The sequence below is a fragment of the Procambarus clarkii genome, chromosome 10 (assembly GCF_040958095.1).
Source record: "Procambarus clarkii isolate CNS0578487 chromosome 10, FALCON_Pclarkii_2.0, whole genome shotgun sequence".
Taxonomy (NCBI): Eukaryota; Metazoa; Arthropoda; class Malacostraca; order Decapoda; family Cambaridae; genus Procambarus; species Procambarus clarkii.
The window spans coordinates 45558466-45577388 of record NC_091159.1 but is presented as its reverse complement, the minus strand read 5'-3'; the positions used below and the strand labels follow the sequence as shown (position 1 = coordinate 45577388).

Sequence of the window (18923 nt, the reverse complement as noted above, 5' to 3'; positions counted from 1 at the left end):
AGAATGTGACAAGGTTAACCGGACTATATAGGTGCGATGAATAAATGCCACAATTTGAAAACCCCAACTGCTTCATACCCAACACCCCTCCTCACTCAGACAATTTCCTCCTAAAGCATTCACACATTTAATTTGTTCCACGTCATTCATGCAACTTATACTAAGCTTTTCCTTGGGAAAAAAAGTTTCAGAACGCTGCTGTCAAAAATTTAAATAAGCAATGAATTTACCTTAATTAACAAATTTCAATGACTGGTTTACAGTTGCTCATAAAAGCACTACAGCGAAGAATAATATATGATAAATACAGCACCCCACCCACCCGCTAGTTTGTCTTTTCAATGAAGTGCCAAATGCTATGTCTCTCCAACAAATGCACAGTAAACACCTATTAATTGTTAAGGTTCCTGGGCCCATTGAATGGCAGACCACAAATTACACTTGTCAAGAACTTGCTGGGAACAAAATACGGTAAACCCTCTCATGTTTGCAAGGTTATCTTCCTACACGCATTGTGAAACTTTTAAATGCAGATAGTCTTGCTTAGCTTATGGAATCAAAAATAGTGTTCCAGAGCCTTGGTCCAGGGGGATACTTGTACAATTATTTTCTACTTAAATTACAGTAATATTACTTAATTATTATCTATTTATGAACAAGAATTACACAATGTATAAAAAAGCAAAATTTTTACTTACCAAAGTGTAGAAACCGCTAACTATTGAGGAGAACTTGTACAGGTATCACACTCGAGTTCACTTGTACTAAGTCCCACAATCTTTAACTAAACATTTATAATTTCACATTTTCATGGTATTTAAGTAAAAAAAAGTACTAAACATTTAATATCACATTAACGTCTCCAGACACCCCTAAGGTTTGTCTAATTTGCCATGTTCAAGGCAGTTTTAAGTACATTTTCTAATTGTCCAGCGGAATGCTCACAAGGTTCAATTAGCAAGTTATCCGACATGGCACACATCGGAAATCATGCTTATCTGTTGTTGGTTGGTGCACTTAGTAAGGTTGTTCCCATGGTAATAAATTGGCCTTGAGCCATTTCAGTAAATTAAAGGTTTTTACCATTCACTATTATAAAAAGGAATAAATCATGTACAAAAATGAAAGTACTATAGTAATTATTAACTTACCAGAATAAACAGGTGTGTGGTAGAGAATTTTGAGGTGCATAGCAGATACACCTAACACTTAAAATTAAACTAAGTTTTAAAATTACCAAGCATTACAAAAATTTACACTTAGTATTCACAGTAACAAGTCATGGATCACAGAAAATCAATACTGCTCATTAACTCCTCATGCTTCAGTCTATCCAACACCCATCTGAAATTTTTTTGATCAGGCTTAAGAGGAAAACAAGTACTGGTCTTCATGACCTAAGTTGGCCATAAAAAATACAACAAATGAATCAAATGCTTAGAAAGACCTACCAATGCAGTTTTTCAATTAAGACAACTACCAGATAAAATCACAATACAGATGGGTGTAGGCATGTCAGGCTCGCTTGTCTGATTTGTAGACATGTAGGATGTGGTCGGCTCTTGCTATGTAATGCCAATGGCCTTACACAATCATGTAATTCCAGCATTACCTTATTATTCACTTTCATAGTTGGGAAGCAGTATCCCAGAAAGGATAAATATTTTAGGATTAAAGGATTAAAAGGTATTAGAAGCAATACAATTATTAATATCTTAGAAATCTGCACACAACACAGTATATAAATAAAGCTTTTTGTTTTTCAAAATGTACATTTGATGCACAAGTCCCACATACCTTTAGACAGGAAAAAGCTCTACTTTGCTAGCAAGGAAAGGTAGGCGCGAACGGTGATTTTGCAAACATGCGAGGGTTTACTGTAGTTTTTTGAGGCAACTAAACCCAGCCAACCCCCCCTCCCACCCAACCTCATTACAATAAAGATATTGCAACTGGTAGCTTGAAGCAGTGAAAATTAACACTTGCCAAACTAGTTGAGAAGCACTAGCTTCAACAACAACAAAAATAACAGTAGCTGGCAACAATAATGGCGATCCTTTTGTAATTTGTTTAAATCCTAGTAATTTACAGCTTCATGAATCTATACAGACAAATGAAGAAAAATGTTTCATGTGGTGCAGGTGCTTTAAAAATGTTTTAACATTCTTTGTTGAACAATACACGCAGAAATAGTACTTCCATTAGTATTTATTCCAAAATCAGGGCTTCATTGCCTTCAGTGTCCTTGGTCACAAATACCACCTTCATTACTGACCTTCCTTTGCATCACTATGACGTTGCATAGCATTCACTTGTACCCTGCACATAACTACCATAATGGATTTACTCGTACAGTACAGTGTTGCTGCTTTTTAACTCTGGAATGACCTTCACTAAACTTATTTCCATGGAATTTAGATGTTTTGAGAATCTTCAAAATTTAGGTTCACAGCCCATTGCAAAATTTTAATTTAGAAACAAGCCCAGCACCTGCATACAGACCCCAAGTTGTGAACCCGACACTGACAAAGTACCATCCAACATTAATTTTACTTTCTATTAAAATGTTCACAAGGGAACCCTCCCAGAAGCAGATCTTCGAGAATAATGCATGAACATACAAAGATTTAAATTTGTAACAATATTGAAAGGGGTTATGGTCTTGTCTATGAAAACCGATGCTCACAAATTTTAATCTTTTTAGAGGGGGGTGCATGTATTATTTCCAACAGTAATCATAACCCTCAACTAATGAAAACCCATCTTAAGTATTCTGCCAAATAGGGTAGTAATAGTTTAGACATGGAAAATCCCATAAACAGGATTATTATACATGTGATGGGGCATATTTATAGCCTGTGTGCGCCAATCCAGAGCTACTGTGGTACTAATTTAAATTCGACATGAAATTATCCGAACATATTTAAAGAAATTTGCGAGGACTAGCAACAACATCTAAACGATTAGATTTTGCCAAATTTTTATTACCTATTACTATACAGAATGAAGGATTTTCTAAACTTGCATGGGTACACCTCATTTCCATCACCTTCAGTTTCACGATTCTCGAATTTCATGACATGGTACGGCACCCACCAGAAAAGCTTATACTGTATTGCAAATGCCCATACTAGAACCAACACCAAATGGCTGCTAGAAACCTAATCAAAATCTTAATTCTGCAAAAAGTAAACTAAGATGACTTTATAAATGGCAACCTGGAGACTGCCTGCAAAACAAGGTAGGGTTTCAATGAATACATTAAATATAGGCTACCAACCTTGGTGAGCGAGAGCGTGACCTCTTTGGAGACCGTGAACGAGAGCGACCTCGACCACCTCCAAAGCGACGTGGAGACCGAGACCTGAAATATCCAAATTTTAATCAAAATAAAATTCTTTATAATTAATTTTTCATCTATATGTTCTTGGACGTAACCACTTCGTGAGACACGAACACTGCTTAAGTAAAAGAAATTCAATTTTCTGTTTTAGAAGGATAAAAGGAAATTCTTTTTATACTACAATATCCAAAATCCTGTGCCATGGAAAGTGAACAGCTGCAAATTTTATAATGCTGTCCCGCCCTCTCCCACAAACCACCTGGGTAACAACCATGAGTACCCTGCTAGAGATTCAAATGTTCCAGGCAAGTATAAAACAAATGAACCTTCTACAGGTGAACAATCACTCCTCAAGGTATCATCATCCTTAATGACAGGATGTATACCTATGCTTGATTGATTATCACAAACTGGTAGTTTGTGACAACTGATCAAATGGTCAAATACTGAGTGGTGTACCGTCACAGCAGGATGGTCGTAATGATGAGCCGAGGCGCGATGTATGTAAGAAAGTGGAGCGAGCGTTGGAGGGTCAGAGACCCAAGATGGTGGGTGGGGGGGCAGGCCTGACGGTGCGCAGGCAGCGGGCGGGCGATGGGCGGAGGGTAGACGCAGATGGGCGGGGAGAAGAGGACACGTGAAGCGCTTAAGGGCTGCCCGGGTGCCATGAGGTGCCGCGCCGTAGGAGGGTCATCAGGCAACGTGATGCACACCACCACCTCTGCCAGGTTCGGATGAATAGGGTCCACCACCTTACCCAGATCTGGCATACAATGCTACTCTTTGCCTTTTGAAGTACAATGTCTGCTCTTCAATAACCAAAGAAATACTTGAAGGTGTATCACCAGTGTGGGATCAGGTGATGCATGGAAGGAAGCCCCCAACAGGAACTCCAACATCCCCTATAACCAAATACTGGAAGCCCACTGTACAAGCGGGCTGACGCTGCTGCTAGCAGTGGTGGTGGTGGTGGAAGTACTTGTGGTGGTGGTGGTGGTGGTGGTGGTTTTGGAGTTCGTGGTGGTGGTGGTGGTGGTGGTGTGGTAGCAACAGTAGGAGGAGTAGATGGTGGTGGTGGAACAAGAAGTAATTTGGGCGAGATAGTCCTGTAAATGGGCCACACACCACAATTAACACATTTTTCAAATACAAGTTTTCTTGATCTCAAAATGAATAAGCTGTTATTTTGATAACAATATAATCATTTGAAAATGACTGGAAAATATCTAACTTCAAACTGCATGCTTAAGCGCTTATAACTAAAAGATAAATAAATAAATAACTCAAATTATAGAAGAGAGTCCCTTCCCCCCTATAAAACCTGGAGTCAAATGATTTTAGGCGGAAAACTCTTAAACACTAAAGATCCACCAGTGTGACCTGTAGAGTTTAAACACCATACATAGTGGGCTGCAACCCAAGAGAACCTTTTCAAACGAAATTGTCACAAACCTGTTACCACAACTTAGCTTCATCCACACAAAAGGTTTACAAGCTTCCACCAACCTTAAAATTTAAGATTATTGTAAAGAATATTTCACATTCAACTACCACCAAATTTTATTAATTAAAAAATATAATTCAAAGTCCTTGAAATAGCAATTTTTTTTATTTCTTTTGCCAACAGTTATATTGTGCTATAGGCACACGCTAACCTAGTTCAGCATGGCCTTAATTCCGTTAAAGTTCTCACTTTTAGGCATTACAAGGAATAAATGCTAGTCTTACCTGGACCTCCTTCCACCACCGCCACCACGGCGAGGAGGAGAGTGGAAGCGGTCACGTCGGGAACGTCCTGTTGACATCTCCACCTTCACACGTACACCACACAGGCGTCTGAAATAAAACCATGCACTTTGAAGCAAAATGCTTAAATATGGCCATTGGCTTAAAATAACTTGTGGGAATCTGCGTAGCAGTAGATCCTGCCTGTTCCTTTACTTCTCATTCACCAACACATCTGCATGCTCCAACCTTAACATTCAACATAAATGACAACACTACGTCCCTAAAACAGTCCCCCTCCACCCTACAGCACCCAAGACACCACCACCAGCTGTCTCTGCGTTGGACCAGACGCCATCAGCTAATGAAACCCCAATTGTTTAACTGCCGGCTCACTGTTAAACTCCAGAATTCGCGCTATGACGTCATGGCCCCACATATAAGGGTTTGCCAGCGTCTAGCTCAACAGATTACCCTTTTGAGTGCTCATAGCTGTAACATCTACTCTCTCCTCTGGGAGATGGTAGATGCCCACCTATTTTATATAAAGTATTGCCTTTACCTTTGTTATTTAACAAATTTAATTGTTACTTGCCATTTTGTGTAAAATTAGTCATTTTTTATTATATTAAATGTTTGAAGTTTTTATTCTGTGGTTTTTACCTGCAGCTCTCACACAGAGGACCCAAGCAGTCTTGTATACTTTGTTTTCTATTTTTTATTAATGCGTGATGAGCACAACACCTGCCCGAATAGCCACTGCTTTATTCCAGATTCTCATCACAACTCAAAGCTGTTATAATATTTGTATGCGCTGCTAATCAGGGCAAGTACACTTCCAGCAAGAGACTAAAATTGCAATATTCATATTTATGTCTTTCATTGATCAATGTGCCTTTACTCTTATTTTCAGCATCATGTTTTGGTTCCTAATGTCTATTCCCACATCTTTCTTCACTTACTGCATAGTAACTAATAGTCACTGTTGGCAATTAAAGAGAGAGAAGTCAGACAAAGAAGGGGGCCCCAGATATGAATCTTTTGAGACCAAATGGGAAGTGTTGATAGACTTGTGGATAAATGTACCACCACTATGAAAGATTGAAAGTGAAAACACATCAGTGCTATCATTCCATGTGCTGCAATAATCTACTTCTAGTCGACCAAGGTTAGAAAAGAGCAGGTTACAAATTCATTCGAATCCAAAACTGTTAGGAAAGGATCAATCGTCATTCCTATTAAAAGATTGGTATGAATTGTTGTCTCATGAAATGGAGGAAAAGCTTACTAATATCAATTTAATTATCCCTAGGAGTGGAATTTAATGTCACACCAGAAAAGTTTTATTGCTAATTTCTATTTTTACAAGAATGCTTTTGGCTCACGGAAGATCAAAATGTTAAATTTGAAAACTTTCAACAAAGTTTGCCCAGCAAGAATGGTTATAGGCCCACCTTTCCTTAAACACTGGACCATGGGAAAGGCAATGAGGCTGCTTAAAAAGGAAGGGACAGGGGGGAGGGGGTAAGTTTTACATTCTGAGTGCAACACCCTTTAGTATTGGCAGGCTACTCATGGCAGAATTTCCAGAATTTCTATGCAAAGGATGGGTGATGGGAGAGAAAACTCTCCCTCTCTATAACATTAATTTCAGTTATAATTTTAAAATAGAGATTATTTTTTATCACTGAAAAGCATGAAACTTTTTCCAGTGCAAATTATGATACAGAGCTTTCATGATCAAAAAATTCTTTATTGCAATAAAAAATCTCTAGGCTCTCCTGGTATAAATTCCATTCACATCTTTCAGTAAAGCTCATATATAGCCATATTTGGTAAAACAGGTTTTATTTTGTAAAATGTGTATTTTGCATATGTTGTAAAACATATGCAGCAAGAAACTCAACAAAACCGGCCATTTTTCTCCTGAAATGGTCCTGCCACCAAGGCAACTTGGTGGCATGCTTAAAACTAACTCCAGTGCACTGATAGTACTTACGTTCCATCCAGAGCACGAACTGAATCTTCAGCATCTCTTGGGTCCTCAAATTCTACAAATGCAAATCCAGGAGGGTTACGAGCCACCCAAACATTCACCAAGGGTCCATATTTTGAAAAGGCTGACTCTAGCTCATGCTTAGCCTCTGTGTTTCCAAGATTACCGACGTAAACCTTGCAGTCCGTCCTCATTCTTCTGCCAAGTAAAAGAAATGACGAAGGAATTATCTTAATCTATATAATGAACAAATAATTACACTACATCAATTTTCTATTTCAAAATATCATTAACCATGTCCAAGTGCATCACATGTTTCCTTAGTAAATGAAGATTTATCTAACAATATAGGCAAATAATTAAACCCAAAGTGTATAAAAATTAGTTTACAATACGACTACTTTAAGATAAATTTCACAATCTAAACAGTCATAACAAATTATTAGATGATTACATTATATGAAGTGTGGGCTTACACCAAGACTGACCCTAAACTAAACTCGTGCCCATAAAATTACACGTTCAAAGTTCAATTCAATAATTGTTATATTAACTCATAATGGGGGAAGAGAACCAAAGAAATAAAATGACCTTACAAAATGTTGATGACAATTCTAAATTGTATGCTCTTATTTTTAATAACTTTCAGATGCATTAATTTAGTTTACTTCAACGACTTCATTCAAGGAAAAACGGAAAAAATAAATCCGCCGAAGATGAAGAGGAAAACAGGGAAGAGAAGTTTGCCGATTCAATCAAAATGAAGATGACTTAAGAAAAGGAAGATGTAAAAAGAGATCAGAACAGCAAGAGCCATGATCACCCTAATTGTAAAATTATAGCACAAGAATCAGTATGCATGTTGGCAGCAAGTGGGGGCGGGAGGGGAACCAAGCTCAAATATTGAGTAATAAACATTAAAAATTTATGCCAGGAGGCAACTTCTATTTATTTTATTTTTTTACCTTTGAGTGGATCAAGCAGACATTTTTATACAAATCCTTAACCCATGTGAAGCTTAAATCAACAATGGGCAGAAAGAGGGAAATTACAGAGATAATCAAGCCAAAACAATACAGCACTCTAGAAATATTTCAAGCTAAGCAAATGCAACCTTACCACAAGTAAAATGGTAGTATCTGAGAGCACATGCACAACAAAAGGAGGCCCAACTTATCACTAAAATACCAACTGCTTCAAGAAGTTACTTTCAGAGCAGAGAGATTGTAATCAATGATTAAACCTAGTCTTGATACTGGTTGAGAGATTTGTAAGTGGAACAAACACACTTGACAAAAGGATAATCATGTTTGTTTTGAAATGCCATACAGTACAGGCAAACACTGTAAAGAAGAATTCCTAGAAAAAAATTTTAAACTGCAGAAAAAAGTGAACTCTAATCGTGAATTTCAGTTTTTAAAAACAGTATTTACAGTAAGTCATTCTCAATGCATAAGTGTTTATTAAACAACTTTAACATTTATGTCAATAGAGGAATTATGATTTCTCAACCTTAACATGAAATGCACCATAAAGAAAATATACAATGGTTTTTCCTTCACCCCACTACAACTGTCTCTGCAAAATGCAACACCAGTGTTAATCACAGTGATTAAAGCCATATTTAAGGACATTCATTATAAAAGTGCAGTTCTGTTTTGAAAAACACTCGTTCAACTACGTCAAAGACGCCATATTCCCAAATTCCTAACCTAACTAAATTAAAATTGAGTTCAAAACTTTCTGGACTAATAATTAATAATTTAACTATTAATAATATATTTAACTGAAACATTAATGATTACAAATAAGAAAGCGTGATAGTTTCCAAGAGACTGCATCAGTCATTGGGATAAAAGTGAAACCATTCTTTAAAAAAAAAAATCATTTCTTTTCCCCAGTGTTTCCTAAGAGATTATACAAACAAACCAGTCCTGTCTTGTTCCTACACATCTTGTGTTCAATCTAGAACTATCTAGCTTCTGTATGCATTTACCTGTAACCATTATAAAATTGTCCTATATTCAAGGTCATTCATTAAAAATAACCAAACTATTTAGGTACACCTTCCTCTATTGTGCAATTTACTTATTTTTGCACTGAATTCCATGACCTTGTATTTCCCTCTATTCTCACATCAGATGTACTTCTCTTTCTATTATCGTAAGTCTTGAGAATTCACAATCTCACTACACCGAGGAAGCCATTACCACTCCTTCCTGCAGCTTCTTCACACTTGCTTTCTATCTAAGCATGGGCCAACAATTTTTCTTACCAGATTCCCAACTTCAATCTCAAATTTCTCAATCACATGACTCGCAAAGTATTTAAACTGGTCAACCCATTACTTAAAATACTAAACTATTCCTACTTCACTATTCACATCACCCAGTGAGTATAAAAAATGCTATCAGTTAATACTTTGAACCCATATTGTAAGTTTTATAAAAACAAAAAACTGGTTAATTGTATGATTTATACATGCCACACCAATTTTACTGGATACTCATTTATTAAAATACTAAGACTACCAGTATTCTACTAGATCTTCAATCCTGGTATAGTTCTGTAATTCTGCATCTACTTCTAATTTAAGCACTAAGAACTTTAATTACTATTGACAAGTCTTGTACTGGTATCTCTAATAAAATCCTTTAAGATATACTAATTTTCTATTTTCCAAAGTTCCTGAATTATTAATTTTTAGTGATTTAACTCGGTGGGAATGTTTTAAGATAAAATTAGACAAGGTTATGTGGCACTTTCCTTGGTAAGAGCATAATCCATCATGTCAGTACTTGTACAATCTATTGAGGATAGTTATTATAAAGGGAATGGTAGCTATAAGCATTACTTTATCTGCCAAATAGTTAAAATATTTACATTATTTCCAATCTCTGCAAATCATGTCCTCTTCCATTTGCTAACCTGATTCTTCTAAACACTGCAATAACTTCCTTACCCCTCTGATAAACTTGCCAATTTAAAGATGAAACTCTTGTCAGACCTGATATTTCAGGTTTAAGACATTCTTTATAAAATTAAGATTAAGTAAAGCCCTAATTTACTAGAGCTGCAAAAAGCTTACATCTCATTAAAAAATAATTTACAAATTACAGAACTCAAACCTATCTAGCACGCAAACTTGAAAACTGTCTACTTTCATTCAAGCCATGCACAGTCAAATCCAAACCTACAGAATAGGCTCAAAGGTTGATACATGTACAATTCCACAAATAGGCTCTTATTGAACAAATCCACAAGGGCCGTGACGAGGATTCGAACCTGCGTCCAGGAGCATCCCAGACACTGCCTGAATCGACTGAGTGTCTGGGATGCTCCCGGATGCAGGTTCGAATCCGCGCCACAGCCCTTGTAGATTTGTTCATTTGATGCATCACGTTAGTGTGATCTGTGTGTAATGGGCTCTTATTCAACGTTATGCCAACTTATTTAGTAATACGAAAATTACCTATACAAATTATATTAAACTTGTTATATAATATTCCTTTTACTTTATCTAAAATCTATTAACTATAAAATAATTTAAGGCTAAGCAAGCATTGATGGAGCTCTATAGGAATTAGCAAAATCCTAAGATAAAATACTAGTTCCCCTTATTATTAAGGTTAATGTTACTTTCAAAACTGCCAACAAAAAAGAAAAAGGTTGGAGGGGGGGGAATGGAAGGAGGAGCAGATGGGGTCCAGTTTCTACAAGTGTACGTGTATATTTAGAGAAAAAACACTATACAGTACAGTACATGGCAACTTCAAGAGATGTCAGCTTGCTGAAGAAAAGAATGAAGTTGAGAGCAGGTTTCACTGAAGATAACATTGCCTGTAAGGGCTGCATGATAGTTAGCTACAGTCAACCAAGAAGAGGATTCCCAAAACCATCTCAAAGGTGGTCCACAGGATAAAATTGAGGTGAATGGGTACAACACAATTACAATTAATACTCAAGTACAGTACAGGAATCTCTAATAATGCTGATGCAATAAACGTAATTATTCGATATATTCTTTCTTGGCTACTAATGAAAACGGTTGCATGCAAATTGAGACTGAAAATTAGGCGAGTGATTGATTGTATTGTAATATTTGGATTGTTCCATGTTATCAAAAGAAGGCAATAAAGAAAACCTTAAGATACAACTGTGCTTTAGTGACTTTTCAGACCTATGACTCCCACTTTTACTCTTTCCAACTTTGATGTATCCATCCGCCAGTTTCAACCAAAGCAGAGAATTACAACTTTCTTAACGATGCCTTTGAAAAAGTTCAATAAAACAATTCCCACTTTCATGAGGTAGGAAAAAATCCAGAATAAAGTTAAAGCTAACATAAGAAAATATTTAAAGGAAAGCATTTAAAAATTGCCATAACTTTTGTTACATATCCCTAAGAGAACCAGCACCACCACATTATCAGATCCATCCACACAAGAAACTGACTGCTTTAATAGACTAGGTATAGTACCCTCAAACTCCTACTATATCCTTATTTTGCACATCGCACTTCCTCATTTGCAGAGTACAGTATGCACATCACTTACATCCTCATACCTTCAAATTAACTTACATATCATGCCCTTATATTCATCCATTCATTCAAACAAGCAAAACCTCTTGGTACTATCCTGAATTTTGCAATTTACCAACTTGGGCATTTTGTCGCAATAAATTATACCACAACACCAGCATCTCTCTCATCTACCCATGCATAACCACTCCATGCATGGAGTGGTTATGGAACTATTGGCTCCATATCCCCCCCTCCCCTTTTTTCTTAACCTAACCTTTCCTTCTGACTCATGACTACTCTCAAGTTGTCAAGCACAAATCTCAGTTTTAATACATTCTAGGCATTATAGTTAATGAACTATTTATAGCACATCATTCATAATATTCTCTAGTTTCCTTTGCCTTTTCAGAACCAAGCCTTTACTTTTGCATGTGTTCCCTCATAGGAATGGAGTCTTGGCTGCAAAACCCATTTCAGCTAATACAAAAATTATACATCAAATTACACAATCACCATACACACCAGTTATATGCTACACCATTACAAAATGCACTATCTTCAGTCTCCTCTGTCACTATTCCAGGTGCATAAATCCCATGTACGCTTACAATCTATCTTGTGCCTTCTCCACTAGCTGCTCAAATGCAAATCCATATAATCACTTCCTCAATCACTATCCTGCCCCCCCCCCAGTGTACTATACTTATAACACCAATGCTTTTGCAATTCACACTACCCCATTAATTTATAAACAATTTCTCTGCCTTCCTAATCCTATAACATACGGTTAGGAAGGTGATATTAGGAATATATTTTACCATGCCTTTTAAAAGGCATATTCTGCAAACTCAATCCCCACATTAATTTAAGTAAACAAATTATTACAACTCACCTACAACTAGTTCCTGCCACATTAGATTCTACACCGCTCTTCTCACCAGCAAAACCAATTATATTCACATTAGCAATTTCATCACATCACTTGAAACCTTTAATGTACTCAAACTCCTAAATATTAACCACACACTCGCACATTTATCTATTCCAATTGACTTTCACTCTCCTTGCTGCATTTACTTCAAAATAGCTTCTACATTTATAAAAAAAGAAAAAATCACTACCAGATCTGAAAAACACTAACCCCCCTCCCCCCCGCACACACAAAAAGGTGAAGATATCCTGACCCATTGCCAAGTTAAACCAAGTTAAAGCTTAATAATGGCCCAAAATAGATAAAAAATGGGTCTCCTTGCACCACTGGAATATAGTGCAAGTTTAACCACAAGTTCCAAAAAATTCCAAGTCAGAAAATGTCAAAATTCTGTACTGTATAGTTTTATTGCATTGCGAGATGTACTGTACAAGATGGTCACCCATTTTGAGAGAGGAAGGCTAATAAACTACTGTCATACTAATTAAGCTAGGTTTTGTTATACTTGGCATTTTGTTTAATCTTGCAATCTGCACACCTCAAATTCACAGTTTTTCCCACTTCAAATTAGCAAAGCTTTTTTAAAATATTACAAGTACTACTGTTTTTACAAAATATTCAAAACCAAGATTTAATTGCCATTTTTTTTAGCATTTATACAACATCTTAAAATTTCGCACCTGAGCATCAAAATGGGAGACGACGTTCAGAAAAATAAGGCAAATGCTCTCACCGGATAAGCCATAGCTTTCGTTTTAAAGTTATAACTTATGTAGTAGTATTCAACAACAAATTTCAGCTTACAAGGTTCTCGGCAGAGGCTTAGTCTAGGCGAGGATAGGCTAATTTTATTTTACAAGTTCTATTTTAGGGGCACCATTTTAGTAGAGGGCAATTACAAGGTACAGTAGTACCAGAGAAAAACTTCGACCATGATGCAGACTCCCAAAAGATCAAACAAGTCAATATAGATAAAAATGGCAATAGGCAAGTGTGAGAAACTGTACAGAAACGTTGATAACTATAGAACGAACGCGACATGACGAAAAACTGCAAATAATTGAGCTGACCCATACGAATGTAAACAACGGACAACGGTGTTGGCATTTAGCCATCCATAACGTACGTGGACATAGTGAACTACTTGTTGTTCACGCCAAGTCCGTATACGGTGGATGACTTGATATCTTAAAGCTCTTGAGGCTTATGATCTGTTCATCTGTAGCAGGGTCAGAGAAACAGCTGCCTTTGAGTGCCAAGAAAGCAAAATAGTTGTCACAGCCAAGGTAAGCTCTTTCTTTCTGAAAAACAATATATATATATTTTTAAAAACTAAAATAAATGGTATATATGTATATATATGAACATAGCTTTCAATAATGGAGAAAAAAGTGTATATACAGTATAGTATACTAAAAGTTATATAATTTTACTAGAAGAATTCACACTGGGGTCTGGAGGAATTTCTATCCAGCACACTAGTCACTAGGACATCCAAGACCTCAGAATGAATCCACCTAGTACTGTACAGTACTTCAGTTTGAATTTAGTTCAAACATTATTGTGCACTGTAACTGCAAATACACAATCATTACAGGCGAGATTGAACCACAACTTCAGATGGAGGCTAGGTAATCTCCTCTAAAGTTTAAAATAAATTACCCAACTCCCAAAAGTAGTTGATAGTCATCGTACCTGTACTGAAAAGGGTATTTGAATTTCTCAGTTTATGATCTGTAGCGTGTGTGCATGTGTATACATGTATTTATGTTATGTGAATAATTATATAATTATAAATATATTTAAGCAAGCACGAATAATCACGCATGATTTTATTTCAGTCAAAGCCTCTTATTTGTGTAAAATACTTCACTAGCTCCTATTCATTCTGCTCAATACAAACATGCACATTGACAAGATCCAATCTTCAAAAGTATAATCAATTTCAGATCTAAAAGTTTTACACTATTTTCTGGTTTTGAACAGCCAGCCAGCACTCAATACAGTAATGACCTAAATTGCCATCTATAGAATAGTTAATGTTGGTCCATTTTCAAGTGACTTTTAGCATTTTCTAATTATGATGCAAACTTTTCAATTTTTTTGCTCGGCTGTTGACATGTTCTGAATATCATATGAACCAGGCATGAGGAGACACTAGCCCATAACTGGACTAATTTAGCTATAGTACAGTAATGGTCTGCATTTTATAGATTTATTCTTAAACAGCACAGTATATAGAAAGTTACCGTGTATTTCCCTCAAGAAGCCTTACAACCTTCAGTCATTAGATGTATACAGTATAGTACAGTATAACCATATTTATAAGTTAAAGCATCAAGTTTAGAATTAGCATATAGGCCAGAGTAACATGCCTGCTGCAGTTAAGGAAAGATCAACATGGAAATCTTCCAAAGTTTTACAGAATAGATTTATTAGCATTTTCAAGCCGAAATTTAAAAATTTCCTTGGTATGGTATATTGCAGACATTTCCAATGCACATTAACATTTATCAATAACAATCGAACAATTAAGGTTAACAAAAAAAATATAACTAGAGCATTACAGCCATTTTGAGGCAATAGAGAAGCTAGGAGCAACAATCAAACTTGGAAATCAAGTGTGCTCCATAAACATCTAATTCAGTACCATAGTTCTCAACTTTTTATTTTTGTCAAGGTTGAGAATGCTCCACTACTGTTTCATTGACCTAGGCAGCCATGGTATAAAAACAAGCGCGTTTTGAACAGGAGGGCAAGATATTCGGGTTCAAAGACGTTTAATGTTTGAAGTTTAATAGACTACCTTTAACTGCCAAGGTAACAAAAATTATATACAAGAACATAACCATTAATTTAAAAAATTGTGTAGTATGTCTGCAATGAAAACGAGTAACTATCCTAACAATGGGACATTTTTGGAAAATGTTTGGCAACCAGTTACATGACTCGGTAACAATGGGGATCTTCGTTGCAGCACAATGCATGGTGGTGCTTATCTATCAGCAGGAAGACAACCCCCATTACCATTGGTGGTCATGTGTTTTCTGGACTATTTGTTCAAAAGCCAAAGGATTGGTCATAATGGTTTATGCCCCATATCCCCAGTGTCAGCATAGGACACGATTACACTTCTTTGGTGCATACCAAAATAGAAGTTTGCATTTAACCGACACCATCAGTAATGCAATTAAACAGTCCGTTCCATAGACCAAAATCAAATACTTTTAAAGAGATGGTACTGTAATGTGCACAAGTTAAAACTATTGATACATAAAAAAATCTTTACGTGTTGCATGTTGAAACACTATGCCTTAGTTCACTTTGAAAGTAATTTAGAAATGACCAGCAAAGTACAGTATTATATAACCTATACTGTCCATCCAGTTTAATAATAATGCCTGCACACTAAAAATGGATCTGGCACCTACTAGCCATAAGCTACCTTATGGACAATATTCTCACAAATGTGCAATAAATAGTTAGCTAAGATTATAGCTTAATTTACATCCCAATCCTCTTTGAACCTCATTTTCTCACGAGACTACCAATACTAAAAGCCTCCAAGCATCCTTGACTACGATCTGTTATTTGACAAACTTAGGAACACAGAACATAGGAATTAAATATGGAGAAACTCACTTGACCTTTGTCAGTCATCTACTTGTCATTAACTTGATACTTATGTCAAGAAACTAGAGTTTTGTACTTATAAAACATTCATTAGTCATTTATGCCAGATACCCAAAACACCCAAGACCATTTATTTAACCTCCTCTCTTACCTGTGTGTAGTTTCAAGTTTTTCTACTCCTGCAGCCCATAAGGGGTTAATACCTTCCTGTGCACTGATCGCCCGGGAGACGTCACCCTGGAGGACATTCACATTAATAATGGCATTTGCATTGATGAACCTTATTGTATATCAGTAGTAAGGGCATGATAAAGCTACAAATCGTTAACCCTTAGACAGCAGTTATCGTCACATGTTGATTCACGGGGTAATGCGGTTATCGCCATATGATGATTCAAACCATTATTGTCTGGGTATCACATGTATGATACAAATAAGGAAATAATAGCTATGTGGATGCAATGGAGATTACCTTGACCTACAAAAAAAGCCTGCTATAGTTTCATGATTACGTTGCCATGTGAATGCGGTTATCGTCACCAATTTTACTATGTGATCGTTATCACAACAAAATTCAATCATAATTACATGGTATGTATACCAATGAACGTGTGGTTTTCACATCGGTATGGTTGTGACGAGTTATGCCCGGTAAACCAATCAACTGAATATCATGCACCGTGTACTAGGAGCCTTCATTCATCTGTGGGTGGCACATTGGTGGCTTATGCCTTTGTTTCATTCTATACTGTTGCCCATATCGTGCTAATTAAGCCATATGTCATTGCCCAGAGCCCAACAGCAATGTACAGTATTATATTTGTTTTTCATTACTCTATATGGCTGCAATGAACTATACCAGGTAAATCAATGAATTAGAACTATCATATGTTATGAGAATTGTGTGGATTTATCAAGTTATCCAGCACACAATCTTATAAAGAGAAACAAGGGATAATCAATGAAACATTCAAGAATATGGGCGTTGTCTCGCATTCCTCAGCATCAGCAAAGTCTGCATCTTGTGTTGACAGATGCCAGACCACAGCCACCACACAACCTTTCAGTGTGGCTTCACCCAGTAAAAATGTAAATATTCACTTATCACATTTTTCTTACATTTTGCATACAAATAATGCAATAATGAAAAATTATTTAAATTAGTTTTTTTTACACATGTGCAGGAATGATCATTTTTATATCGCCGCTGTCCAAGGGTTAAAAATCTCTCACACATCTGGAGAAAATACTTCATCCAATATACAAAAAGCAGACCCCACAGGCCTATATCTAGTGTACTGTACCGTAAAGTACTCTCAACCGTAATAATAATAATTACCGTAAAGTAATAACTCTTAGTTCCACATCACTTCTTTGCCCTTTCCAATAAATATTTTTTATATAATATTTAATATCAAGGTTCGTCAATGAAAATTCCTCCATTAGCCCTTCAAAAGTAAAATGCAAGAAAAATAATGTCTTTAAATTACTGTACTATATTAGGCATACATATTTACCATAAAACTATTAGGCCTAAATATTTACCATAAAACTTGCAAAGCATGAATTATATGTTGCATTGGAATGAATGAATTTAAAAACTTACTAAAATGCCATAGTGCTTGAATGAAGGTGAAAGACCCAGTGTGTTTAAGTGTAATAAACATTAAATTTTTGGATGTAACCTACATCCTTTCTCAAGGTACTGTATTCAATGTTCTGAACGAGATTCAGGGAGTTTGCATTTATAAATTTGGCGGAGCACCTCACTTAGCATACATCATTAGATGTCGTGATTGTGATTCCCAGGGACTTGCCAAGTGATGTCAAAGTTTCAGAAGAATGTTTGTTTATGCTGATTTCTGGGAATTGTGGTTAAGGTTCTGCAGACTATCCCTACACTGGACAAGGTTTGTGCTTGCATGAATTAATGAGGGTTTAGTTTTGCTTCCATAAGAATATTATTAGTTAATCAGATCTATTTTATTAAAAGATTTATTTTTCTTTACTGTTTATAATACTGTAATTACTATTATGCACCTCTGATACTTAGCATATTTGAATTTTAATTACAGAACTCTATACAACTGCTCAAATATCAAAGACATCTAATAAAAAGGGAGTAGATTCTATGGAGGCAGTAAAAGGAAATAAATCTTACTAAAATTAAACCCAATTAACCATAAAAGTACTGTACTGTATTCTTACAGAAACAAAACTAACTCCTCATTAATTCACATAAGCACAAACCTTGTAATGTTCAGCATAGGGATAGCGAGTCTGCAGAACCCTGCCCCACAGTTCCCAGAAACCAGCATAAATGAACAGTAGTCTGAAACTTGGACATCACTTGGCAAGTCCCAGGTAAACAATCACATCATCTAATGATGGATGCCAAGTGAACGCAAACTCCCAGAATCTTTTTCAGAACATCGAATACAGCACCTTGGAAAAGGATGTAGGTTACATCCAAAAATTCGTTTTTTAATACACTTGCACATGTATTGGGTCTTTCCTTCACCTTCGTGAATATAAATTAATAATCAATTTAAGAATTACCAGCAACTGTGCTCTTCATTGCCATTCTGAAAAGTAATTATTTTTGTATTGTTTGATATTAAGAGTGTCAATGCCATAGAATTTTACAAATGTAAAACTGTACAACTTCAATGATAATCAGGGACCCAGAAAGCTCAAAATTATTTGAATATAGTAACTTAAGGTTCTTGCTAGTCCTCAGAAATGATTTCCACTAGACAATCAGTACACT

The 18923-nt window shown here is 36.1% G+C and overlaps 1 protein-coding gene across 25 annotated transcripts in view; it reads right to left on the bottom strand.

Moving 5' to 3' along the window:
- LOC123774628 (RNA-binding protein 1) overlaps positions 1 to 18923 on the bottom strand; it is a 37173-nt gene that overhangs the window by 11758 nt on the left and 6492 nt on the right. For 7 of the 25 annotated variants that reach the window (XM_069321989.1, XM_069321993.1, XM_069321981.1 and 4 more), the window contains exons 2-4: positions 7068 to 7262; positions 5072 to 5179; positions 3281 to 3364 (exon numbers count right to left, since the gene is read on the bottom strand). In XM_069321989.1, the coding sequence (XP_069178090.1) occupies positions 3281 to 3364; positions 5072 to 5179; positions 7068 to 7258 (383 nt within the window). In that variant the 5' untranslated portion in view covers positions 7259 to 7262. Of the gene's footprint in view, positions 1 to 3280; positions 3365 to 3802; positions 4450 to 5071; positions 5180 to 7067; positions 7263 to 13646; positions 13822 to 16304; positions 16391 to 18923 lie in introns of all 25 variants that reach the window. The other 18 variants (XM_045769145.2, XM_045769137.2, XM_045769159.2 and 15 more) reach the window with 7 other exon arrangements.